Source organism: Metopolophium dirhodum, chromosome 5 (assembly GCF_019925205.1).
Source record: "Metopolophium dirhodum isolate CAU chromosome 5, ASM1992520v1, whole genome shotgun sequence".
NCBI lineage: Eukaryota > Metazoa > Arthropoda > Insecta > Hemiptera > Aphididae > Metopolophium > Metopolophium dirhodum.
This window is the reverse complement of record NC_083564.1, coordinates 27,365,673-27,389,959: the sequence shown is the minus strand read 5'-3', so window position 1 is coordinate 27,389,959 and position 24,287 is coordinate 27,365,673. Positions and strand designations below refer to the sequence as shown.

The 24,287-nt window shown below is 29.0% G+C and overlaps 1 protein-coding gene across 2 annotated transcripts in view; it reads right to left on the bottom strand.

The window, feature by feature from the left end:
* LOC132945454 (G-protein coupled receptor dmsr-1-like) overlaps positions 1–24,287 on the bottom strand; it is a 119,515-nt gene that overhangs the window by 12,388 nt on the left and 82,840 nt on the right. For both annotated transcript variants that reach the window (XM_061015200.1, XM_061015201.1), the window contains one exon: positions 23,703–24,266. In XM_061015200.1, coding sequence (XP_060871183.1) covers positions 23,703–24,250 — 548 coding nt within the window. In that variant the 5' untranslated portion in view covers positions 24,251–24,266. The remainder of the gene's footprint in view (positions 1–23,702; positions 24,267–24,287) is intronic.

The following is a 24,287-nucleotide window of genomic DNA, read 5'->3' as shown; positions in this document are numbered from 1 at the left end:
TGTGGAAATATTTACCAATCGAAAAATGGAAAGATTCTACCAATAGCTTTCAGCTTATGAATATATACAATCACTTAATAAACTATGTTGATACTGTTGATAGACTTAATATTGATTTTAATGTTTTTAATTTATTTCAAAAGAAATAATTAAATAATTCTCGCAAAATAAAAATTCTATCTATATGCTTTTTTTCTTAACTATAGATTCCATGCAAAATCAATCATCTCTTATACAATATACAGAATAAGCAGCTCTGAAGTTTTTGAAGTGCTTGAAAAATTGTATAAGTAAAAAACTATTAAATGTTGCTTCCTGTTATATTATTATTATCTACTTTTATAGTATTCATCGATTAAAATATTTTATCAAGTATGAATCTGTATATTTTGCACACAACTCCAGTTTATTTAATTAAATCAGGAACGGAATTGGCCGACTCTAATGGGGTTATTAGCTTATTGCGTTTTGATTAGCATAGAAATAAGTTTCAAATTAAATTATTTTAACAAGAATGTCATGAAATCGTTTTCAAAAATGTTATATTATAATCTAACCATAATTCCATTTCAATTTTATTGACACTCATTTTCATCAGTCTTTGTCTATACATTTTATCGAAATCTACTAAGAAATTGCGAAAAAAAAAACTAAAAACATATTAGAAATTAGAATTTTGTAGCAATAGGTATACTGTATCCACTTTTGTAATCTATATACGTGGGGGTTGTACGAACGTTTTGAAGTACATTTACTAAAAGTAATTCTTGTGAAAAAAATACATCAGTTTTAAAAATCAATATCTTTGCTATAGATACAATTTATAGTTTTGAGTTTTGTGTAGGTACATTATATAGGTAGATATTGAATATTGATATATTCCTACTAATAACTAAAATTACTGAAAACTCGTGAAAACTCGTTGAAATGGTTAATTTATGTAAAGTAATAACCAGGATAAAATTGAGGTTACAAACAATTTTTTACAAATTATACAATGTGCACACAGGACTAATAATAAGATATCTACTAGATAACACACGTGTCCCTCCCCCTACCGACTTAATAACCTACAGTAAAACTAAAAATAGCTAATGGCCTCAGCTGCCGGGCTCAAGATCAATTAAAAAAAAAAAAAAGATATCTACTAGATAGCCTATAATGTAGTCATTAATATAAAAAATACACGGATGGTCGGAAAATCGGCAATATTTTACCTACCTACTTGTTAAACAATATTTTTTTATAATTAATTACCTGGGTATTGGGCAAGAAATAGTTTAATGTTCAAAGGGTACTGGAAATCAGGGCCACAGTTAATAACACATTATATTATATAACAAAGATCGGGTCGTTGTCAATACGTACTACTACTACTACTTACTAGCGTCGTATTGGTAGACAAATAGTCGCACCCAATGTTAAAATTGTTAATTCGAACGATAACTCTGATAAGACATACGATACCATAATACTGAATATTTGTATGTAAAGATTAGTGATTTCAATAGTATTAATAAATTCATTTTAATATAAGTTACATTTATTAATTTGCAAAAGCCACGATTTTTTTTTTTTTTTTTTTTTTTTTTTTTTTATTGGGTAACCCGCGGCAACATAGGCCATTGGGTGTGGGGAGGGCACTGTAGGTTTTATATTGGGTAGGTTTGGTAGGTTTTATATTGGGTAGGTTGGTACACGTGTGTGTTGTGTTTGGCAGAATTTCTAATGGGGCACCCGTAGGTTTCTGCCGTGCCCCGGGGTGGGGGGATGGCGGCACTTGTTCTCCGGACACCGTGACTTGCACGGAGAAAAATGCCGCCCAGTGGTCGAGGATCGAACTCGGACCGGCTGTGCCGAATCCGTCGCGTTAGACCACTCGGCCACCTCGTCCCCCGCCACGATTTTATTGAATACAATGAAAATACATGTACAATTATTATTTAGGTACAGTCAATTTATAATAAATAATAATTAAAATAGTAAACATTAGTAAAAACAACTATTTTTTAAATAATCACCAACAGATTGTACAAGATCAAACTCAGTTCTTTCTCCTTTTTCGTATTTCTTTATTTAATTTTAAATATAATTCTGTCTGACTAAAATCTGTTTGTTGGTCTTCTGTGTACCTATTATGCATCTAATTTAAATTTAAATATTTGATTGTACTTCCAATAAAACATGTACAATTCGTGGATATTTGTTTGTGACGTAATAGAAGGTGTTTTTGAAATGTTGATGAAAAGATTTGACGGCATTTGTTGTTTCAGAACGTAAAACCCATATGTGCGGAGAGAACCTTGCATCGTTACAATTAAAATATTCAAAAATATAATCGTTAAAATATGGTGTTCGTTTAACGTTTTATGGCATATGATTCATAAAATCACTCGCAAAGCAGTCACCAACTTCGTGTGAATTTAAAAATAAGGACTACCCGGTGGAAATTTTTAAAATATAGAAATATAGTTGTAGAACGGTAAGTGAAAATGTATCTCACGAGATGCAAGTATAAGGAAATTCATAAAAATATTGAAGTATAGTTGCCCAGTTATCGGGACATCGGGTACACCTTTTTTTATAAAAGTAAAATTTTGGTGACCCAATTACTGTTCTACATTTTTAAAAAAAGGTTCATTGTGGCCCAATGAACTTTATTGACGTTTAAAATATATTATTTTTAACATATTATTTTCTACGAGTGATCTTTGAACTTTATAGAAAATTAATTGTGTTCGTTATATCACACACTTAACAAAATATTATATGGTACATATTAGCAAAATTAATTCAAAAACCTATTTAAATAAAAAGGGGTAAGTGGGTGCCGCTCTGCTGTACAGTATGTTACAAGTGGGTCACTGTAATGGATGGTGTTAAATTTGAATTCAATGATATAATATCATTGCATAAACAAAAACGATTCTGAGCGGAGACGGTTTGTTAGCCTATAGGACATTTTATATTATATTTATATTGTTATTATTAATACGGAAACCTGTAAGTTGAATACATTTCAAATACCTACGAATAATATTTTTTGAATATAACACAAAACTAAAATCGTTGTTCTTCGTTTAAATATCTAATTTCGTCCAAATTTGAACATAAAATAACTATAAAAAAAAACTAAGTTTTTATATTTTTTGTTTACAAAATACCCTATGGACGCGTGGAACCTTGTTTTAAAATTTCAATCCTTAGCTATAAAAGTTAAGCATTTTATACATTTTTTAGGATGAAAAAAAAAAATGCAAACTAAAAATGTCCATAAACAGCTCAGAACAAGTCAAAATATTTTGAAAATGTTATCTATAATATAAGAATTGATAAAATAAACATTATAGTGTAAATTTCAAGTATCTACAGTTATTTGTTTTTTAAAATAAGAAAATCACTACATGAGAAATCGAGTGAATATCCAATATTGTAATAATATGAACTTCAAATGCTCATAAAAATTTTATTTCAGATTCCGGTAGACAATCTTATAAGGAATCAGGTATTAAATTTTCAAATCTTAGATTTAATTGATTTTTTCAAAAACTGGTTTTGCTTAAGAATTACTGTTTTTCCTTAATTTTTTTCTTGTTTTTCCAGTCGCTTTTGAAGACCACAGGGAACTTTATATTTTGGCCTCCTCAATGCACCAACTATAGATTCACTTTCTCACTGGAAAAGATACCGAAGTTGAAAATCAAAGCATTATTTCGACTACTTATATTGTGTAAAGGCACACAAAAAAGAAATTTTAATAAAAAAGAAATGCACACATCATTTGAAAAATCAATACATTCATCGCTCTACCCAGAATCTAAAATACACACACACATATTTTTAAAACCAATACAGCTTATGAACCCAATTTAAAGTAATAAGATATGTACCTACCTACACACGTGTTTTTCAATGAATAAATAATTCAATAGATTTATTATTTTTGCTGCATAATATTCCAATACATATAGTCACACTTAATATTATAATATGAAAACGAAAAAGCTGTAATATTAATGGAAATATTTTCTGATTTACATTATTTTTAACACGAATCCCGGAAATGTAATGCAATAGAAGTTAAAACTATTTACTTTTATAATTGCATTATACGGTACCTACGTATTTCTAACTGTTTATTTTTCTTTTATATATATTTAAAACTCTATTGTACTAGATACGAAATGTTAGTGAAAGAGTAAGTACGTCTTATTATTATCGATATTAAATATTAATAAAGTGTTTAGTAGTATGATTTTAAATTTAAATAACAGCATATTTTAAAATACACGTACTTTAAAAATGAAAATTTAGGGTTGGCATGGTGCTTTCAGAACTTTCATGATCAAATGAAAAATAAATAGTAATTCCATACGCATATTATAGGTGTACATGACGTGGATACTGTGCAGCGGGTTCTCTGTTATCAACAACAGAACAAAATGATCAAAAATAATTCATTTCTCGGAAACGAGGTTCATAGAATTATCTTTTGCGCCACACGGCGCCGTGGGGCATATTATAATATAACTTCTCCCACGTGGTTGTGTTGCATCTAAATTGGCTTTTTTCAAATGTACATAAAGTACCATAATAATATGTTATTACTTTGGAGGCGGGTAGGTCTTTTTTTGACCAAGATCAACTGAAAATAATAATAATAATTCTTCTCAGGAGATCGACTGATTGAAGAATTAATGAGTGGTGTAAAACTGTAAAGACGCTATAATAATAACAAAGTATTTATTTGGTATTTGTACGCGTAGTACGTAAGTATATGAAAAAAATCCTGTGAACTCGCTTTTACTGTATATTACTAGAGTAATTAGTAGGTTTAAGTGTATTTCGTAGATCACTGTAATGGATGAGTTGAAATTGAATTCAATAAAAAATAATTGTTTACGAAAAACGATGCTGTGGGAAGGAAACATATCAGAATGAATTTTTAGTGATAGTCCATATCTATATAATATTTATAATACGAATTAGTATTTTCCTGATTGATATGTTGAATTAATAGTTTTTCATTGGCATTAATAACATATTATATACCTATCATAACATGAGTCAATAGCGATTTACCGCATAATGGTGTAAATAAGCTCGCGCCAATGTATTTTCGATATTTTTTAATTGCTATAAGAAAAAAGTTTGCTGAACCTTGTATTAAATGGTCAAGCTTTTTAACAGAGAAAAAAACATTACCAACACAACCCGAAAAAAAACTAAAAAATGTTAAACATTTCAAGTCTTTATAAATGGTTGAGAAAGATCCAATAAATTTTGAAGTTACATCAAAACAATGGCTAGAAAATCTTAGTATAAATATTCGGTGAACATTTGAAGTTTTACAGTTATTCCTTTTTGAATTACAAAAAAAAAACATGGTGACAAACAATTTTGTCGAAGACTGGTGTCACAGTTATTAAGAAAGTTGCGAGGAATTTCTTACTTTGACCTCTCAACTAGATATAATACCAGGGCTGCCTACACATCACCAGCCACGTTGAAGATTGAAGAACATATATTCTGCTCCAAAACGCGACAACAGACCCAAAAAATAAAAAATATATACTTAGTGATAAAAGTAAAGCCAATACATTTCTCACTTCACTCAGAATCTATATATATATAATATTCTATATTGGTTAAATAAACACAATATTGTTAAATCTTACTCGTAGACGTAACTTACTCGTAACTATTTTATATAATATATACAATATACACTTTAAGCATATTTCGGGAGTAATTCTGAAAAAAAAAAATTATAGTTATAGAATTTAATTTGAAAACAAATATAGTTTCATAGGTACCATTTCGATTAAATTAAATTTGCTATGTTTTGTTTAGATTTAGATTATTGTAATTCTGACTATTTCTTACATTATTGTATAATATATATTATTATTTATTATTTTATTATGTGTAGTGTGTACGTAGGTATAGTGTTAAAATACATCAGTACCTACGACTTTATAGTACTTAAGTGGTCGTTTTATAAATAGTAAAAATTTAAGTTTATTGAGCTAGCTATTTGCACTAAACAAAATAATATTTTCAAATTGATTTAATAAAATAACTTATTTCATCAATATTTAACTATTTGATAAATATTCATGACTTTGTGGTTATACAATAAGAAGTTTTTATACTTTTATTAAGTATTAATATATAAATATAAATTTGGTAGATAAGAATTTAAATTCATTAATATGAAATAGTTTAGACGATACAATCTTTTTAATATTGAAATAGGTAAAAGCAAATGGACTAAAACAATATTAATTAATATAATATTAATACTTGATAGTATTTGAACCCGTTCCTATATTATAATTAAATTTTTGTCGGTAAACAATGTTAAAGTATACAAGTTTTAAGATAAAATATTTATGGAAAAATTAAACCTTTTCCTTATTCAAAATTCAAAAGAACTTATATAAGAGTTACAAGTTATGGTTATTATATTATGGTCGTTACGGATATAAACAGTATCTAAATATTTTCGAATAATAGTCTTTAACGAACGAAGGAAAAACTTTGGTATTACCCGAATTAACTTGCCGTAGGTATGCAATTTTCAAACTTCACGGTAAGTCTTTACATCAGGTTTATTTTGTAATTTTTAACGGTATATTAATATATTATTTTACTAACGCTATTTGCATGAGTATGTCTGCACAGGGACTTGTTTACCATTTCGGCACGTGTAGTCGTGTAAAAATGCCTTTGGTACTTTAAAAAATGCCTCTGTCTGAGTAAAAATGTTGGTAAAATCTTGTAAATTTTTATTTATATTTGTTGATAGGGATTTGTCCAATAAATAACCACATCACGCTGTCCTCATATCCGTGCTCATTGTTGGATAATTGCCTGTTTTGCTATCGATACCCAAGGAAAATTATCTATAAATAAAGATTTAATAAAAATATATTTTACTTATTTAAAGGTAAAAATTATCCATATTAGAGCAGGTCATGTAAGAAATATATACCACAAAAAAAAAACACACACACTCACATCATTGTCAAATCAATAATTTCATCGCTCCGCTCAGAATCTAAAATAGTTATGTTATAAATTATAATCAATTTTTGATTGTTTAAGAACAAATACCTATTGAGTTACATATTAATACAAATACGTATGTATTCATATATTTAAAAGGAGATAAATGTTTAAACCATATAATAATAACAAGTATCTATTAGGTATATAAAACAAAAAAAAAATGTATCTACCTATAACCATTTGTATCGATGATAAAATAATAATACACATTTTTGGTATGCTGCAATAGTGATGAATAGATTTACTCAATATGGACGTCCATGAAGAAAAAATGTCCACGATGCCAACAAATATATCTATCCATTTCATAAAATGGTATCCATATTGTGAATAATACATTTTCACACGATATGAATATTTTTCATGATATGAACAACCACTTTACGTAAATAACGGTTTCATTAAGTGGATGCGAGTTGCGATGTATATAATGTATCAGCTGGTGATGATGACATATGGTCCATAAAAAAAGTAAAACCTGCGCATAGTTAGCTTAAAATTTAAATAACTATTGGTAAAAGCGTATTATGTTTTAATAATTTATAAAAACAAAAATACCACTGAGATTTATTTGGGATACAAAACATAATACTTATATTGAAATTATAAGCGAATTGTTTATCTCTTCGATGTTTATATTGCATTTTACACAACACAAAGATTATACCTTTCACGAGTTGTTGTTATTATTTCACTACTGTTGAATTTAAACAATCTACCTCTTGATTTCATAATCTATCTATTTATTTATCTATATATATATATATATAAAATTACTTGTCCAGAGTGATTCATCATCGCCTAACTGGAACCACTGGACGGATCTGGCTGAAATTTGGCATATGGATAGCTATTATGACGTAGGCGTCCGCTAAGAAGGGATTTTTGGAAATTCGATCCCTAAAGGGGAAAGTAAGGGGTTGTAAGAATATAATGGTGGTGCTATCTATCAAGTAATATCTTAACTAAATATACAATATTGGTTTTAAAATACAAAACGTACGAACTTGATATTTGGAATACTTAGTAGTTCCTCAAATGATCTATATATGCAATAAGAAAGGATTTTCTGATATTCGCTTTTTAAAGAGGCGGTTAGATTAAAGATTCATGGTGGAAATCAAAACTTTTTTTTTGTTTATTAATGGTTTTCTTTGGTTGCAGGTTATATATGTAAATTATTTCACAAAGCTAGATACAATTACTCCGGTTTGTCCGTAAAAATAAAATAACCCCCCAAAATATATCAATTTATAAATATTAAATACTCCCAAAAATCCGGGATGATCAACTATGCCGTCAATACTATTTTAGGTACACTGTATACAATTTTTTTTCAACTACAAAGCTGTACTAATATAGGCTATATTTTATCTTCCACCTCGCTGTGTCCGCAATCTCCCGCAGGTAGATTGCCTACCTGATAATATATTGTTCGCATAACCATAAGCGAAACTCACGGGAAACGCCACGCGGGATGGCTAAAAATTAAAATATAGTATGATTTTGCTTCCATACCTATGCAAAACGAATTACACCCAAAATGAGTTGATTAATCACAATTTTTTTCAGCTAGTACAACATATAAAGGGTATAGGTATTGTGGATGGTTAACTGAAGAGATCGTTTAACTACATCACTGATCACTAATGACTATAGAATAATGGCATATTATATCCATCAATGCGATTATTATCGTGGTAAATGCTATATAATTTATTCGTTGAAGGTATGTATTAATGAAAAAATCTAGCAGAAATTATAACTACACAATGCACAGTCCAATCATATTATTATAATCTACAAGTGAATAAAATACCTGAGTGCATAAAGTTGATACATTTAATTTAATAGTTAGCTTGAAGTCACGAGTTTGTATTTGATTAAGGTTTCGTTCTTTGGAACTATTAAATTATGTTGGCAATTAATGTGTCTGTAAAACGAGTTTAATTTTAGATTCTGTGTAGAGTGACGAATGTACTGTAATGTTATTTATACCATTATAATGTTTTATAATGGTATAAATATTAATTTTTTTGTGTTTCTGTTATCAAAACTTTGACAATGATGTGAGGGTTGATGGTGGGGGGATTATTGTGTTCGAACTAATAAATTCCTAGTAGTTTCCAAAATAATCAAAATAAAAAATAGGGATAAACCGAAAAAAAGATTTTTTAAGCAAAACCGATTTTCAGCAAAATTAATTTTTTTTATTGTAATTAAAAATAGATATATAACTGTAGGGATTTGATTTTTACCAAATATTCACATTTGTATGACTAGAAAATGTTATGATTTTCTAAATAATATTTTGGCTTTTTTTAAGCTGTTTGTAGCCTGTAGGCATTTTAAATGTTCGTGTTACAATATATTATATTGTGTACCTACTTTTATGTTTTTTTTTACATCTAATATATTCTTGAACAAAATAGTATATGTAACGGTGAATTGGTTTGACAATTGGGTTTCTCCGTTAACGCGATTTGTCTTACTCGTATGTTTGGAACTCTTTATACAAGCTAACCATAAAAGCTATACGAGTTTTATGTAGATTATATTATATTGGTTTTCTTAACCACGAATTTCCTATTATTTCTTTTAAAAGAAACCTCTCATGAGAATTCAATAGATATTATGCCAATATATTATTAGGGGGGTGGTCAGTTAATGTTTATTTTTTTTAAAAATTGTTTATGTCTTACTTTGAAATAGTACTTATAATAGTTTTACTACTTATAATATTTAAAAAATAAAAATTTCATAATAAAATAATCCGAAAACAAAAACAGGTGCCATATTTGCCTTAACTAGCGTTAAGTGTTACACACTAGTAACACATTTTAAAAAAAAAACTCAAACAAGTTTAATATTACAATCAATAGCAAATTAAATAAAGTTAATTGACAATATGACGTGTAACATATAATATTATGTTCATATATACACTATATTTTTATAACAGGTTATACAGAACAATAATTATATAGGCCGTTCGCCACGTGCGCAGTCGTATTGTCGAATGTCGTTATCTATCAGCACAGCCTTCGTTATTATACCAGTCTATTTCATCATTTATTATTTTTGGACATTTTTTATGTTTACCCTTGTCTAACCTTATATTTGTGATAGTTTTGCTTTGTGGTAATTTATAAAACTGTTTTCATTTGGCAAACAACGAAATAATTCGTAAGTATTCGTAAAAATTGAGTGGGAGGTACATATTATGGTGTTAATTAATATGTTTTATTACCATAACGTCCTAAACAATTGACAAAAAGAACTGATTTACATAGTCTTAGTTCTAATAGGATATTTTGTGTTTATATTTACATTTAGATTCTAAGCGGAGCGAGGAAGCTAGTGGTTTTACAATGGTGTTTATTTTTTTTTTTTTATCCTGTATACAAAATTTCTACCAGAAGGAGTGTTTTGATTTCAACATATAGTACCTTATACTTTAGTGGATCAAGATAATACTTTAGGGAGGTCATTTTTCGATTTTCTCTATAGTTATTAATGCCACGAGGAAAAACCACCTACAAATAACGAACAACCGCTAAAAACGGGATTTTAATTTCTAACGCTTTGTTTATCACCATAGAAACGAATAAAAAAAAAAATAATATTTTAATATTAATTCAACTTACAGGTTATAATAAATAATCCTTATCTATACTAATGTTATAAAGAGGAAAGATTTGATTGTTTGTATTGAATAGGCTCCGAAACTACAGAACCGATTTAAATGAAATTTGGTACATAGATAGTTTAGACACTGAGAAAAAACATAGGCTACTTTTTATTACTAAAAAAGGGCTGTAAGGGGCTGAAATGGGCTTAAAGGAGCTGTAAGGGGCTATACTAGTTCGAATTGAAAAATTATTTTTTTGTTGGATAGTCCATTCATTGAGGAAAGTCATAGGCTATATAACATCACGCTATATTCAATTAATAAAAGTGCTCAAACAGGGATTTTGAGATTTATGATGGAAATATTTGTTTATAAATGATTGCTATTGGTTATAGGAGAAATAATTAATAGAAATAGTATTTATTTATTATTGGTTGCTATTGGTTAATCGGGCAGATCAGGTACAAGCATGCATCAAATCGAATTTTCACACATTGCCTACCAGGGTGGATGAGTTGCACTTACTGCAGTGAGTTACACCAAAAAGGAGTTGAACAATCACAATTTGTTTAAGAGTTGTCATTTTTTACGGGCCACAAAGTGTGCAGAATCAACTATAGCCTATATTAAAATATATACGTTTGTGTGCAGATCTCTGTGAAGAAGATAGGCTAATTTAAAAAGAGTTAAATTTGGTTTTTATTCGTCGGAATTTAGTACGTTTAGGTTAGGTTAGGACTATGTATTAATTGATTACATTAATCCGCCGTATTATATCAAAATAAACTTGGTATAACTTTGATACTTTAGAGTTAAATCATACACTTACGTACAAACCGCACTGGGTCCGCGATCTACCGCTGGTAGATTGCCTCTACCTGATAATATACTGCTGCGAATCAGAATTTTTATTCCAGGCATCAGAAAAGTTAAGATAAATTTTGAACACCGTACACCGAATGTTAAATAACGAATTGAACAAAGTTTGAGTCATATAGAGTTGGTACATTTAATGAGCAACGAAGTGCACAGGATCAGCTAGTATATGTATAAAAGAACAGTCCTGTTTTATGTAGCTATTATCTCATGACACAACTAAACTTTTTTCCAATTTGTTTTCACAGAGTTGTTCCAAATTCTATCCTGAGTGTCACCACGTTGCCTGATTTTAATTTTTTTTTGTCTAAGGCATGTGGAGAGGGTGTGTACTGTATTTAAAGGTTACTTTTTTTTAACGTGTCATTAAAACAATTAAGCGATTTTTTTTCACAAAGTTATTACAAATACTCCTCCAAGTGATTATTTTCAATTGTATTGTTATTTAGGAAAATGCAAAACCTGTTGTTTAAGAAGCCTCGAATTTATTCGCCCAACACATAAAGTCTAAAGACTATACAATTAAATAATCGCCTGCACATGCTATAAGCAATTGCTTACTAATTTACAGAAATACACACAATATAAAAAACCCACCTGGACCTATTGGCTCCAACTCTGGGGTCATGCCAAAAATTTGAACATATAAAAAGTTCAAACTTTTAAAAATATTCCATAATGACTCAAAAATAATAACAGTACTTGAAGAAGCAAAATGTTATTAATTTCATAAGCCGAATTGTATAAATTGCATTATCAAAAAAATTTAGTTTTAATTTTTACATTACTTAAAATGTATTTACTTTATGATTTAAAATCGATTTTCGAGATACGTCGTAACGCCCATGCCCCATATACGTAACAACGCATTTTAGATGTGCTCATTTTTTCCCGGGCAATGTCGGGTGATACAGCTAATAACAATATAAAAAACCGTCTCTGCTCAGAATCTTTTTTCTTATACAATGATATTATATCATTGAATTCAAGTTAAATACAATCCATTAAACATTGACCCACGTGTAACCTACTGTAAAGCAGAGCGACATCCACTTTTTAGAGATATAAACACCAAAAAAATAACATAACGAAAATTCGTCAAGACTGTATTGTATATGTTTAATTGGACAGCCTACACAACAAATAATTGGCTGTAAACAACCTTCAACGGGAAATGTTATACGTAGAATTTTATTTTTATAAGAAATAAAAAACAGGAGTAAAACAGTCGTCAACCATAGTAACTCAAGAAAAATTATATTTTTGGAAATGTACTTGATTACCTACGAGTAACTACGAGTAACTTCAACGTCATAATATAAAATAGAAAAAGAATATTTAAATTGGTGCACATTACAAAAAAAAAAACGCGAAGATCACAACCGTCAGCCGTAAATAAAAAAAACATGAACTTTATAACGATAGTTTAGAAGACTTAATCGATATTTCTGATAACACAACATAACAAAGGGTGTAATGGCTGGAATAGATAAAACACTAAAAAAAAAACAAGAAATACGAAAGAAGCAACGGGATTTTCGTTTGAAAATTAAAAATAATAAAGTAAATTACAAGAAAGAACAACAGTTACTGTTGAACTATCTTCCTCCTAGACGAACAGTGAAGTGGAAAAAAAGTTCAATAGAAGTAAATATGGGTTCCACCTCTACTTCGAACAGTTTAAACAAAAGACAACGAGGTAGACAGAATATTATGAGTACTGCAATTGTAATTGCCTAACCTCAGATAGTACACAAGTAAGTGATCAAAAATATATTATGTACAGTCAATAATACATAACAATAATACGTATTCATGCATATAACGCTCACATATATGTTGACAGCTACAGTAATTTTATTATTTTTAATTGTTTTGGGATATCCTCTATAAGCTTTGTGGGATTACACACAGTACGCAAAATAAAATATTACACTAGATATTACGTTTTTGATCAACTTTATATTATTGTATCAACTAAACCTTTTATAATTTTTCATGTTTATTTAAATCTGGTCTTAAATTTTCTATATCACATTTAATTAATTTTTTTTAACAACGTTCTGAACAATAATTCTGATTTATGCAAACAGTAAACGTTGTTTTCATTTTTAATTCCTTCAATTGATACGTCTTGTTGTATTATCCAAGTACCTATTATAATATGACACAAAATAACAAAATATGAAGGTTTGAACACGTTGGCTATCATGAGGTATAAATGGCCGCCGAGGATTTTTTTTGTTGGTTTAGGTAATTCTTTAAATTACATTGTATAGGAACATATTCAATTTTGTGTCCTAAAATATATCTCAGACACTTTCAGTTATATTTCCTAACTAAGAATGAGATACAAAAGTGAATCTCATTGCCGCACGGAGTTAGGTATTAACTATAATTATTTGTATTACTGTTACATCGAGACCCAAATTTGACCACTCGATTATAAAAATCTTCATAAATGAGGTCAAATATTGGGATCCCAATGTTTTTTTTTTAAAATATTTATAATTCATAGCATATTAGAAGCTTATTTACTTCATAAAACAAATTAAAAACATTTTATTTTATACATTTAAATTTAAATATAATAATCTGAAAATCTAAAAATTATAATTATAATGACTCGTGCGATGTACAAACAGATATAAAAAATTTGATATCATTTCTTATGACACTACACGTGTTTGATAATATTTATTTTATTTATTATTATTACAATGTATAAACTATGAACATATAAAAACTTTGATTGAACATTATTAATTAATTAGTTGAGAATGTATGGAAAATAGGTAATGGTTTTATGAAAAAAAATTCATAACAAAAAAACCAAATAACTTATTTCGTTGCTACAATTACTAAAATGATGAAGCAATACTGTTTAGTAGGTATTCGAATCCTATGAAAAAGTATCAATAAATAAGACCCATTCCTGTGCATCGCTTATTACACCATTGGTACTGTGTGACCCAATAATGGATCTCCTTCGTATTTTTTTTTTATATTTTTTTGATACTCAAATTCATGGCAAAATAAAATAACTATGTTGAAAATTATTGGTTTTATACATCGTTTTCTTACGAATCATAGTTTAAACATAAATATCCAAGTTTATTATTTGTAAAAAAATGTATAAAATATTTATGAATAATATGGAATAACAAATATATTAATGTGGTGTAATAGATTTTCGTTACATACTTTTACATAGGTAACTCTTTTTAAGATCCTTATATTGTAAATTGCGTAAGTATGTAGGTGCATATCTAAAAAATATTGAAGTTTTTGAAATGGGTTTAAATATTGTTTTTTGTATGTCAACTTCCTTAATTAAATCACGGATTAATTATACTATGTTTAAAATTCTTTTGAAGTATGTATATAATATTTCTCATATATTTAATGAATTCAATCTTTTCATGAACTGGATAGTTTAAGATAGTAAAATTCATCCAGATCGTGAATTTAAACAAAAGTACGATATCCATATTATTATTATATTATAATATGAATATCAATTTCATAAAATGGACAATACCTACGTTGTACAATTCTAGTGTAATTATTATAAGAAAAATTATTATTGTTAGGTTATTATAATTGTTTTTATTGTCGTTTTTATGAACAAAAATAATATAACAATATATTATATTATATTTTAATTAGGTAATTTCAAGTTATTTAAACAATTTTATATCTACTTGTACAGTTGTATCGACTTTATGAACGTTACGAGATATGAACACAAACAATTATTAAGTACTAAACAGTTTTATTATGTCAACTAGTAAACTTATTTTATCTTATTGTTTATTATTTTACGGCAGCTGATCAATTAATACAGCATCATTGATAATAAATATTAGTATCTATAACCAATGATAGTATGTTATTTTTAAAACATTAAAAATACACACCCGCTTGATCGGCAAGGAGTTTATTCCTTTCATGAGCTAGAAACAATTCCTTGCCCTCCTAATTATTTTAATCAATTCACGCACTGAAAATTCTCCTTTTTTTATTAACTTTATGAGTAGTGTCATACTGACATATATAAATATATTATTACTTAAAATTAATTAAATTATAATATAATATAACATTGATAATATATTGTTATATTTTTGTCCATAAAATAATACAAGAAAGTATAAAGTAACTTACAAATTACAATAATTTGCTAGGTAGATGTTCATTGTTCATATTATGTATTTTCGTTAAAATCTAAGACGTGGATGAATTGCACTATCTAGACATCCATTTCATGAAAACATTGATTTTACTCAGTGAATGTGATATATTATAGGTACATTATATATTGAGTACTATTCAATCTATAATAATATATTACCTTATTACCTTAACTATATTATGTAAATATAAAGTATAAACACTAACCACGAATTTGTATTAATCGAAATGGCTACAACGTATTAACGTAGGCTCACATTATACCCACACAACTGTCTTTTGAGCAAAACGATGTTAATAAGTTAAAAATAAACCTAATTTCTACTTTTATATCAAATACTAATTATTATAAAAAGTTACAAAAATTGTTGTTAGTAGATTTTTTACCATTTTTTTTTTATTTTGTTGCAGGTCACCTGATGGTTGGATACATCGAAGCGGAAAATAAAACGAAATAAATGCATTTTAAAAAGAATTTTATTTCTTATCTCATTTTATTTACTTGTCGTAAAATGCTGCAGCACTTAGGTGTGTAATCAAGATTGTATGCAGCGTGAAATTAAAACATGAAAAGTGCTTAAATAGCAACAAACAATTAGCGATTGTGTCTAATGTCTATACATAAAAATAAAAACACATCTTACTCATAAAACAAATCTGTGTGTAGATAATAAAAGTACCGATAAAGTTATGCATTTTGTATTTTAATTTTCAATGTAACTATGTAAATAACTCAGTTTAATCATTGTATTTAATTTTTATTTTTGTCATGTTTTCGTGTTAGATTTACAACAGTTTTGGTACAGATTTGGTTTTTAGTTTGATAGCGCTGAATGCTTAATGCTGAATAGTGGTTCAAGAAAAAATATCAAAATGACGGCAAAGAGTGACATTATCTTAGTATTATTTATTTATTGTAATAAATAATTGTAGAATTATAAGAAATAAAGTCTGAAGCAGTGCATACAAATATTTCTCATTCAATATCGCCAGTTGCTGTCAATATTTAACAGAATGGTTTGCTGTTCAATTTTGTCAGCAGTCGAGCTAAGTTATTTGGCCTTCAGTCAGTTGACCAGTTGATAATCAGTACACTTAGGTCCTCGAGCGTAAAATCAAATATAATTCAATGATTTGTTGATATAGCATGAAATTATTACGTTATACCTATTAGATTTGTTACATACATTTTTAGAGTATTTTACAATTTTCAAAAATGAAAAAAGCATTAATTATAATAGCTCAACTCTGAAATGTCAGTGTTTACAGACATTGTATTACGTTTATCCTACATACACCCTATATTATACATAACAATTTAGTTTTATATACGTTTCAGTGTATGATATAAATATTGTAAGAAACCATACATAATATTTAACTACTTTTTACATAGCTGAATTGCATTGCCTGTCTATCTATCGTCTGTATATTTTTTTCAACAAATATTGGTTTTGTCTTTCAAAATTGCCTTACACCGTTGTCGTCAAAAAGTTTCATACACGTTGAGTCGTTGAACAAATCCATAGAAATGCGATGCGAAAAATATTTCTCTTGATTTTATATGTAAATCATAATATTATATGTATTACATGTGCCATGTGGGGTTTGTGTTGATACGTGGTTACCTATCTGATTTGCTGGTGTTTACGAAAAATCTACATAGAATTTATAAATCTGGTACGGTGTAGACTGCTAAGGTTAGATCATATACTAAACAGGGTGTAACAGGAAGACCTGACAAAAAAGAAATTATGCTACTTTAAGTCTTAAACGTATGACTAACATTTTTAAAATTATATGATAAGTATATAGGTAAATAATTTAAGAAATATACTTACGTCAGCAAATTACGAAAAATAATATAGGTACTTGACTTAAATAATTGTTTTACCATCAACATTTTTCTTATGATCAGATTCAAAAATTGGCTAATTTGAATTTATCCAAAAAAATTTTAAATTTAAATTTTTATTTCCAGTTTTAAAAAATTTAAAAAAATTTTTTTATATTATTATACGTGTACTGAAACTGCAGTGGCGCAACTAGAAACAAATTTCGGGGGGGGGGGGGGCGGTTACAATGTTACATTATTACAATATATATAAGCTATATACATAAGCTAAAATATACTAGGCCTCAAAGAAATTTCGGGGGGGTTACAACCCCTAATCCCCCCCCTTTTTTCTGGTTGTGCCACTGACTGAAAGTGACTAAATTAGATATAAAAAAAATGATTAATTATTAATTAGAACAAAAATTATTTAATCTATCAGGTCTTCCTGTTACACTCTGTTTACATGGTGTTGGTATATGACCTAAGGTGTAGAGGGTTTTTTTTATAAACAAAAAAATACTTTATAAATAAATTATAATTGTTCTGAACTTAAACACATAGTTAAGGTCCCCATACACTGCGGCGGTGGCGGTGGCGGTGGCAGGGGCGTATATAGGATTTTCTTGAGGAGGGGGATATCAAAATTTTTTAGTGTTGATGCAACCTTTTGTTAGTTACTCCATGTAAGGCTAACAATAAAAACAATAATATTGATTTTAATTTTACTCTGTTTTATTAATTTATAAAATAAACTCTAGTTTTCTGTTTTTTAAGCACAACTCATCAATTACTTCATCTGTTGTAATTTCGACCTCTCTGTGACAAGAAAGCATGAATATTTATATTAGCATTTTCTATACACCATAAAATGTTGAAAATATTTTGACTCTTTTTGAGCTGTTTACGGACATTGTCAGTTTTCAATTTTTTTAGTTTTTTTTTCTATAATTATCAATAAATTTTTATTTGTTGGGTAAAAAAGCGTGAAAATTTAATATAAGGCTAAAAATACATAGGCACAATTTCTTTTTATAAGCATTTAAAGTTCAAATTTTGACAACATTTATCAAATTTATAATTTATTAATTATTTTGTAGTTAAAAATTTATTTAAATTTAAATTTATTTATATTATTTATTTTTTTTATGGCTAAGGATTGAAAATTTAAAACAAGGCTCCACGTAAATAGGTTATATATAAATTACTTTATTCACAATAATATCATCAAATATACTTGGTAAAATCATAGGCTGACTGACCGTTTTCGCTCAGAATCGTTTTTCTTATACAATGATATTATATCATTGAATTCAAATTTAACACCATCCATTACAGTGACCCACTTGTAACCTACTGTACAGCAGAGCAACATCCACTTATCCACCTTTTTTAATATTTATTTTAAAATTTACGAATTCCTTATCGTTTTCTGTCCGCTGTCGCAATTAGTTTCGTGTTCTACGTATATAACAGTATAATAGGTTAGGTACTAGCGGGTTTTACCCGACTTCTCTCGAATATAGTCCTATTTTAATTTTGTTGTTATTGTTGGGTAATATCACTCGCAGCCCACAGGATAACAAAATTATAAAATATAAATAGCAACAGTACTGCAGCTTAAACTTTATACCTAAACTAAAAAAAAAGGTCAAGGGAGGGGATCTATCCCCCATATCCCCCCCCATAAATACGTCACTGGGCGGTGGCGTTAAATTCTATTGTCTTGGTTTTACCGCCGTGGTGAGCGGTGAAATGTGTCCTGCATCAATTCACCGCCACCGCCACCGCCACTGCTGCAGTGTGTGGGGACCTTTAGGCAAAAGTGTCTGCCTATGTCACAATTATTATTATACGCAACTATAATAGAGTAAATAAACTAATATAACTTTTTAAGACATATTCAGTGAAATGCGTTAAAATTATCTAGCAGCCAACGACAGACGAATCTAATCCTATAAATATGAGCAATCAAACAGCGATCTTAAATGCAATTCGTGGAGCTAAAATTTTATATTGTAAATGAAATCCAGACAAACGTGTCGTAACACATCGTCACATCCAACAAGGATGCTACGAATTCTAGTATGGTTTATAAATAATATAATAATAATGTTTTGTAAATTACCGAAAATTCGAAGCCTGTCCATTATCTTTACAAAAAAAGTACTCTAATGGAACTTATACGTACACTATACGATATAATTTATATATTGTATATTTGTACCTGTATATTTTTATTCTCAGACACCTCTAGTCTCTCTACCTACGAATAAGCCGATATTTTGTTTTCCTAATGTATACACCCTCGAAATCGTTGACTGTAGACTTTTCTTACATTTAGTCTCAACCTGATTCCCCTCTATGTGTAGACACCAAAAACATTTATTGGGATAAACAGCTAATGCGCACGTTGCTTCAAAATAATAAACAGTAATAGTCATCGCGGCGGCTGGCTTATATTATATGGTAACGAACAAAACAAATCGGCCGAATAAATGTAATTGACCTGGAGTAGAATTTAATATTAGCCTAATGCACTCAAGTCAAATATTTGATTGAATCTTTCAGTTCAATTTACTACATTTAATCAAATTAAAAAATATATATATACTATATGCACTCAATTGAAATGCAAATGGTTTTTAGCGTATTATGATATTCATTTGATTTATACACGAACATCCTCAATAAAAGTAAAACATTTATATTTAATACATAATTGTATTATCAAATAAGTTCTTGTATTACAGTGGTGTAATAATTGGTAATTTTTCGTGGAGGGCGTCCAGCTAATTTTCCAACCACATTTAAGGGGGGGGGCTCCGCTACCGAATATTTTAATATATATATTAGATTTTTAGATAGGATTTATTTATGGGGCCTATGGAGGGGGGGGGTCCGGATTCCATGGACACGTAAATACGTCACTGTTCGTATATAAAGATGAAACATGATGTAAATGAACAACAATAATAATATATTATAACAACATATTTAACGTCGATAATTCTATATATTTTTCCATTGATTTAAATATTTAATATTTAGAGGCTTGCATTAGTTATTTTATTTTAATATTACTCGATTAATCAAGTTATATTGTACTTTTATTAATTGATTTATGTTTTATGAATTGTTATAACTCATAAGATATCGCTCTCGTTTAGTATGATTTATATTTATTTTGCCAAAATAATTGTTAAATCCTGGTTGAATACATTTTTTTTTATTACGTGCTTTAAATTTATTTTGTGATTGGAATACACTAGAATACAAATATTTAATTACTCGTCTTAATATCTTATACGTAGGTATATTGACAGTTTGCTTTAAAAGTTCTTCATCGATTCATAATGGTCCATTCGAAGTGATTATGGTATAATACACCAGGTACCTCCTACCTACCTACCTATAAGATATAATACTGTGTTTAATACGAAAGCACATATTATTTTTCGTATCTGATAGAAAAAATATTGTACAACGGGGGTAATGTCCCGAATGTCCCACCTAATAAACGAAGTAAAATGAGAATAAACGATACATCACGATAAGCAAATCGATGTTATGCCCTGAATTATTTTTTATGACACGATACGATACACAATGCGTGTATATTATAATAAGGCATTGTTTGTGCTGTACATATCGTAATAACCACTTAAGACGTTCCTGGTAGATTGTTGAGGTAAAAATAACAAACCAACTACCTACGTCCTACTTATACAAGTTAAATTAATCCTTACAAAGCTTGTGATTTTGAAAAGTAATATTATAGGAGTGATTATATAGGTATTGTATTATTATTATCGGACTAATACTAGTATTTTCGATACCTAAGTTAAAAATTAGTGAAATTAACTAGCCATATAATATTGAAACATTTACATGCATTTATTTTGGTTGCAGTAATCAACACATTTATAAATATCCTATAAAGATAATATTATAATCGTAGTAATGATAACGTCGGTATAAAGTAATTAATCATGATTCGAGACTATCGATTTGGTTATTTAAAAATAAATAAAAATACCTATCGAATAGAGAATGTATAATATTGCTGCAGTGTGTTAAAAATTCGCCAATAGGAACTCACTGCAATCAAGACGTATAATGATAATTGTTATGTGCGTTATATCGTAGCTTTGTACGAGCATGCTTAGACGAGAGTCTTTTAGCCTATATAGGTAACCGGTGTAAATCGGCGAGTTAAATCGATATAGTAATATGGTCTGCGATACGAATATTATAATATACAGCGAAACCTCGATAAATCGAACGTCTAATTTTCGACAACTCGAAGGAATATCTTCACCCCTGCATTTCAATTAGTACCTACCAGTGTTCGGATTAGATAAGTATTTTTTATCTAGATAAAAATAAAGATAATGCAACTCTAATGTATCTAGATAGAGATAAAAGATAACTTAACTCATATTTATCTAGATAAAGATAAAGATAAATACTTTTTTATCTAGATAAAAAAAAGATACAATTTTTTTAAATGGGTTTTAAACAGGGCTTGCAAACGTTATAATAACGTTATGATTATAACGTTATATTTGATAAAAAACGATTGAAATTTGTAAACGTAATTATAACGAAAAACGATAAACATAAATAAATAAATAACACAAAACAAAACATAACGTTTAACAAAATATATGATATATCATTAAACAAAACATAACGCAAAACGGTATAATATATTGTATTCCATTAAACAAAATAATTAATTTCCAATTATTTAATAATACTTAGTATTATTCAATTATTTATTCGATCCAAGAATTAATTTTATCCCGTATCCGGCCTATCCGGGAGATCCCGTATTAGATTTATTTTAAAATTTAATAAGAAGGTATTAATAGAATAATTTAATTACCAATAGCTAATAATAGTGATACTCTGATAATATTGTACTGTACTATCTGTAATACGGTCGGAATTTATACCATTCAAGTTATTCAACTATTGTGTTCGGTGATCAGTTTGCTCAGATTTGTTCAGTCGTCAGTGTTTGAGTAATTGTATATTTTATATTTATTATTTTATAATAAAGTCCTTAGAGCCTAGGCAATTTATTAAATTCAATAATACATTATCACTTATAACTTAAGATTAATTATCATCATACTGTTTTATCATTTATTTTGTTTCCATTTCTTTACGAACTATGTATATTGTAATTTAATCTGTATCACTGTACTCTATATTTTGTAAATAATATGTAATTGGGTTATCTAACCCATTTAATTAAATAAATAAAATTACACAATACCTACTTAAAACTCAGAATAGGGAAATTATGTCCCCAAAAAAGGTCATAGTCATATACTTTTTAATTGCGGCCTGTGTACTTTTAAAACGGGTATCTAAATGCTTTTAAATATTAAATAACGATAGACGCAACAATTGTATAACGTTTTAATTATGAATAACGTTAAACGCAAAAATTGTATAACGTTTTAATTCTGAATAACGATAAACACAAAAGTTGAATAACGTTTAAATTTTGAATAACGATAAACTCAAAATTTGTATAACGTTTTGATTGTAAATAACGTAAAACAATATTTTTTTTTCAAATGCAAGCCCTGGTTTTAAATTTAGGTATATTTTAGTTGGGCACTAGGAACATAATAATAATAATGATGATATAAATAAAAATAATTACATTATTTATAAACCATAAACTTGGTGTGAGAATCTGTATAAATATTTAAATGCGTTTGTACAATTTCGCGATTTTTATCAATAAAAAATGTATCTAGATGAATTTATTTAGATTAGTAAAAAAAATATCTAAGATGAACGTTTAGATATCTTGTAACTATTTATCTAGATAAGATAAAATATGAACAAATAATTATCTAGATATTCATCTAGATAAATTTATCTAGATAAGTCCGAACACTGGTACCTACACACAATTTTTCCTATAACTAGAATTTTTTTTGTCGCCCCCAACCGATTCGAGTAATCGACGTTTCACTGTATGTAGGTACGGAATCGCGTCGTTTACGTTTTATTTGACCGTCTGCACGATACGTGTTTATCCGGGCCGGCATATATATTTTTACTCACTTGACGACGACGTATCTCCACATGGCCAGGACGAGCGTGAGCGCGATGGACGTGGTGTGCAACACCTGCGACACGTAAGTGTGGAGCAGAACGTACACGGCTCCCACGTGCGAGAACTCTTCCTTCTTGGCGGTGGTCAGGTACATGTAGCACGCGAACGGCGTGTACTCGACCATGAGGGCCAGGTCGGCCAGGGCCAGGCCGCACAGTATCCGGTTGATGGGCGAACCAGCCAGGTCCTTGCGCGTCAGCACCGCGATGTTGAGCGCGTTGGCCAGCGCGCCGAACACGCACAGGAACAGGCTGACGTAGCCGTGCGCCGCCCGGAACAGTAGTGAGTAGCTCTTCACGGCGCCGCCGCAGTTGTAGCAACCGTTGTCCATCGGGTGGTGATGGTGCCCGTCACCGCCGTCGTCGTCCGGATCATCGAACGACGTGATGTTGATCAGGTACTGCAGATCTTCTTGCGTCAGGTTCAGGCTGCGCAGATGCGCCATCCACGTGTAGTTATACCTCGCCCTGTTAGACGACATGTCCGTGCACATCATGGTTCGGCTGCATGCGCTGCAAAAACCGCAAAATCAT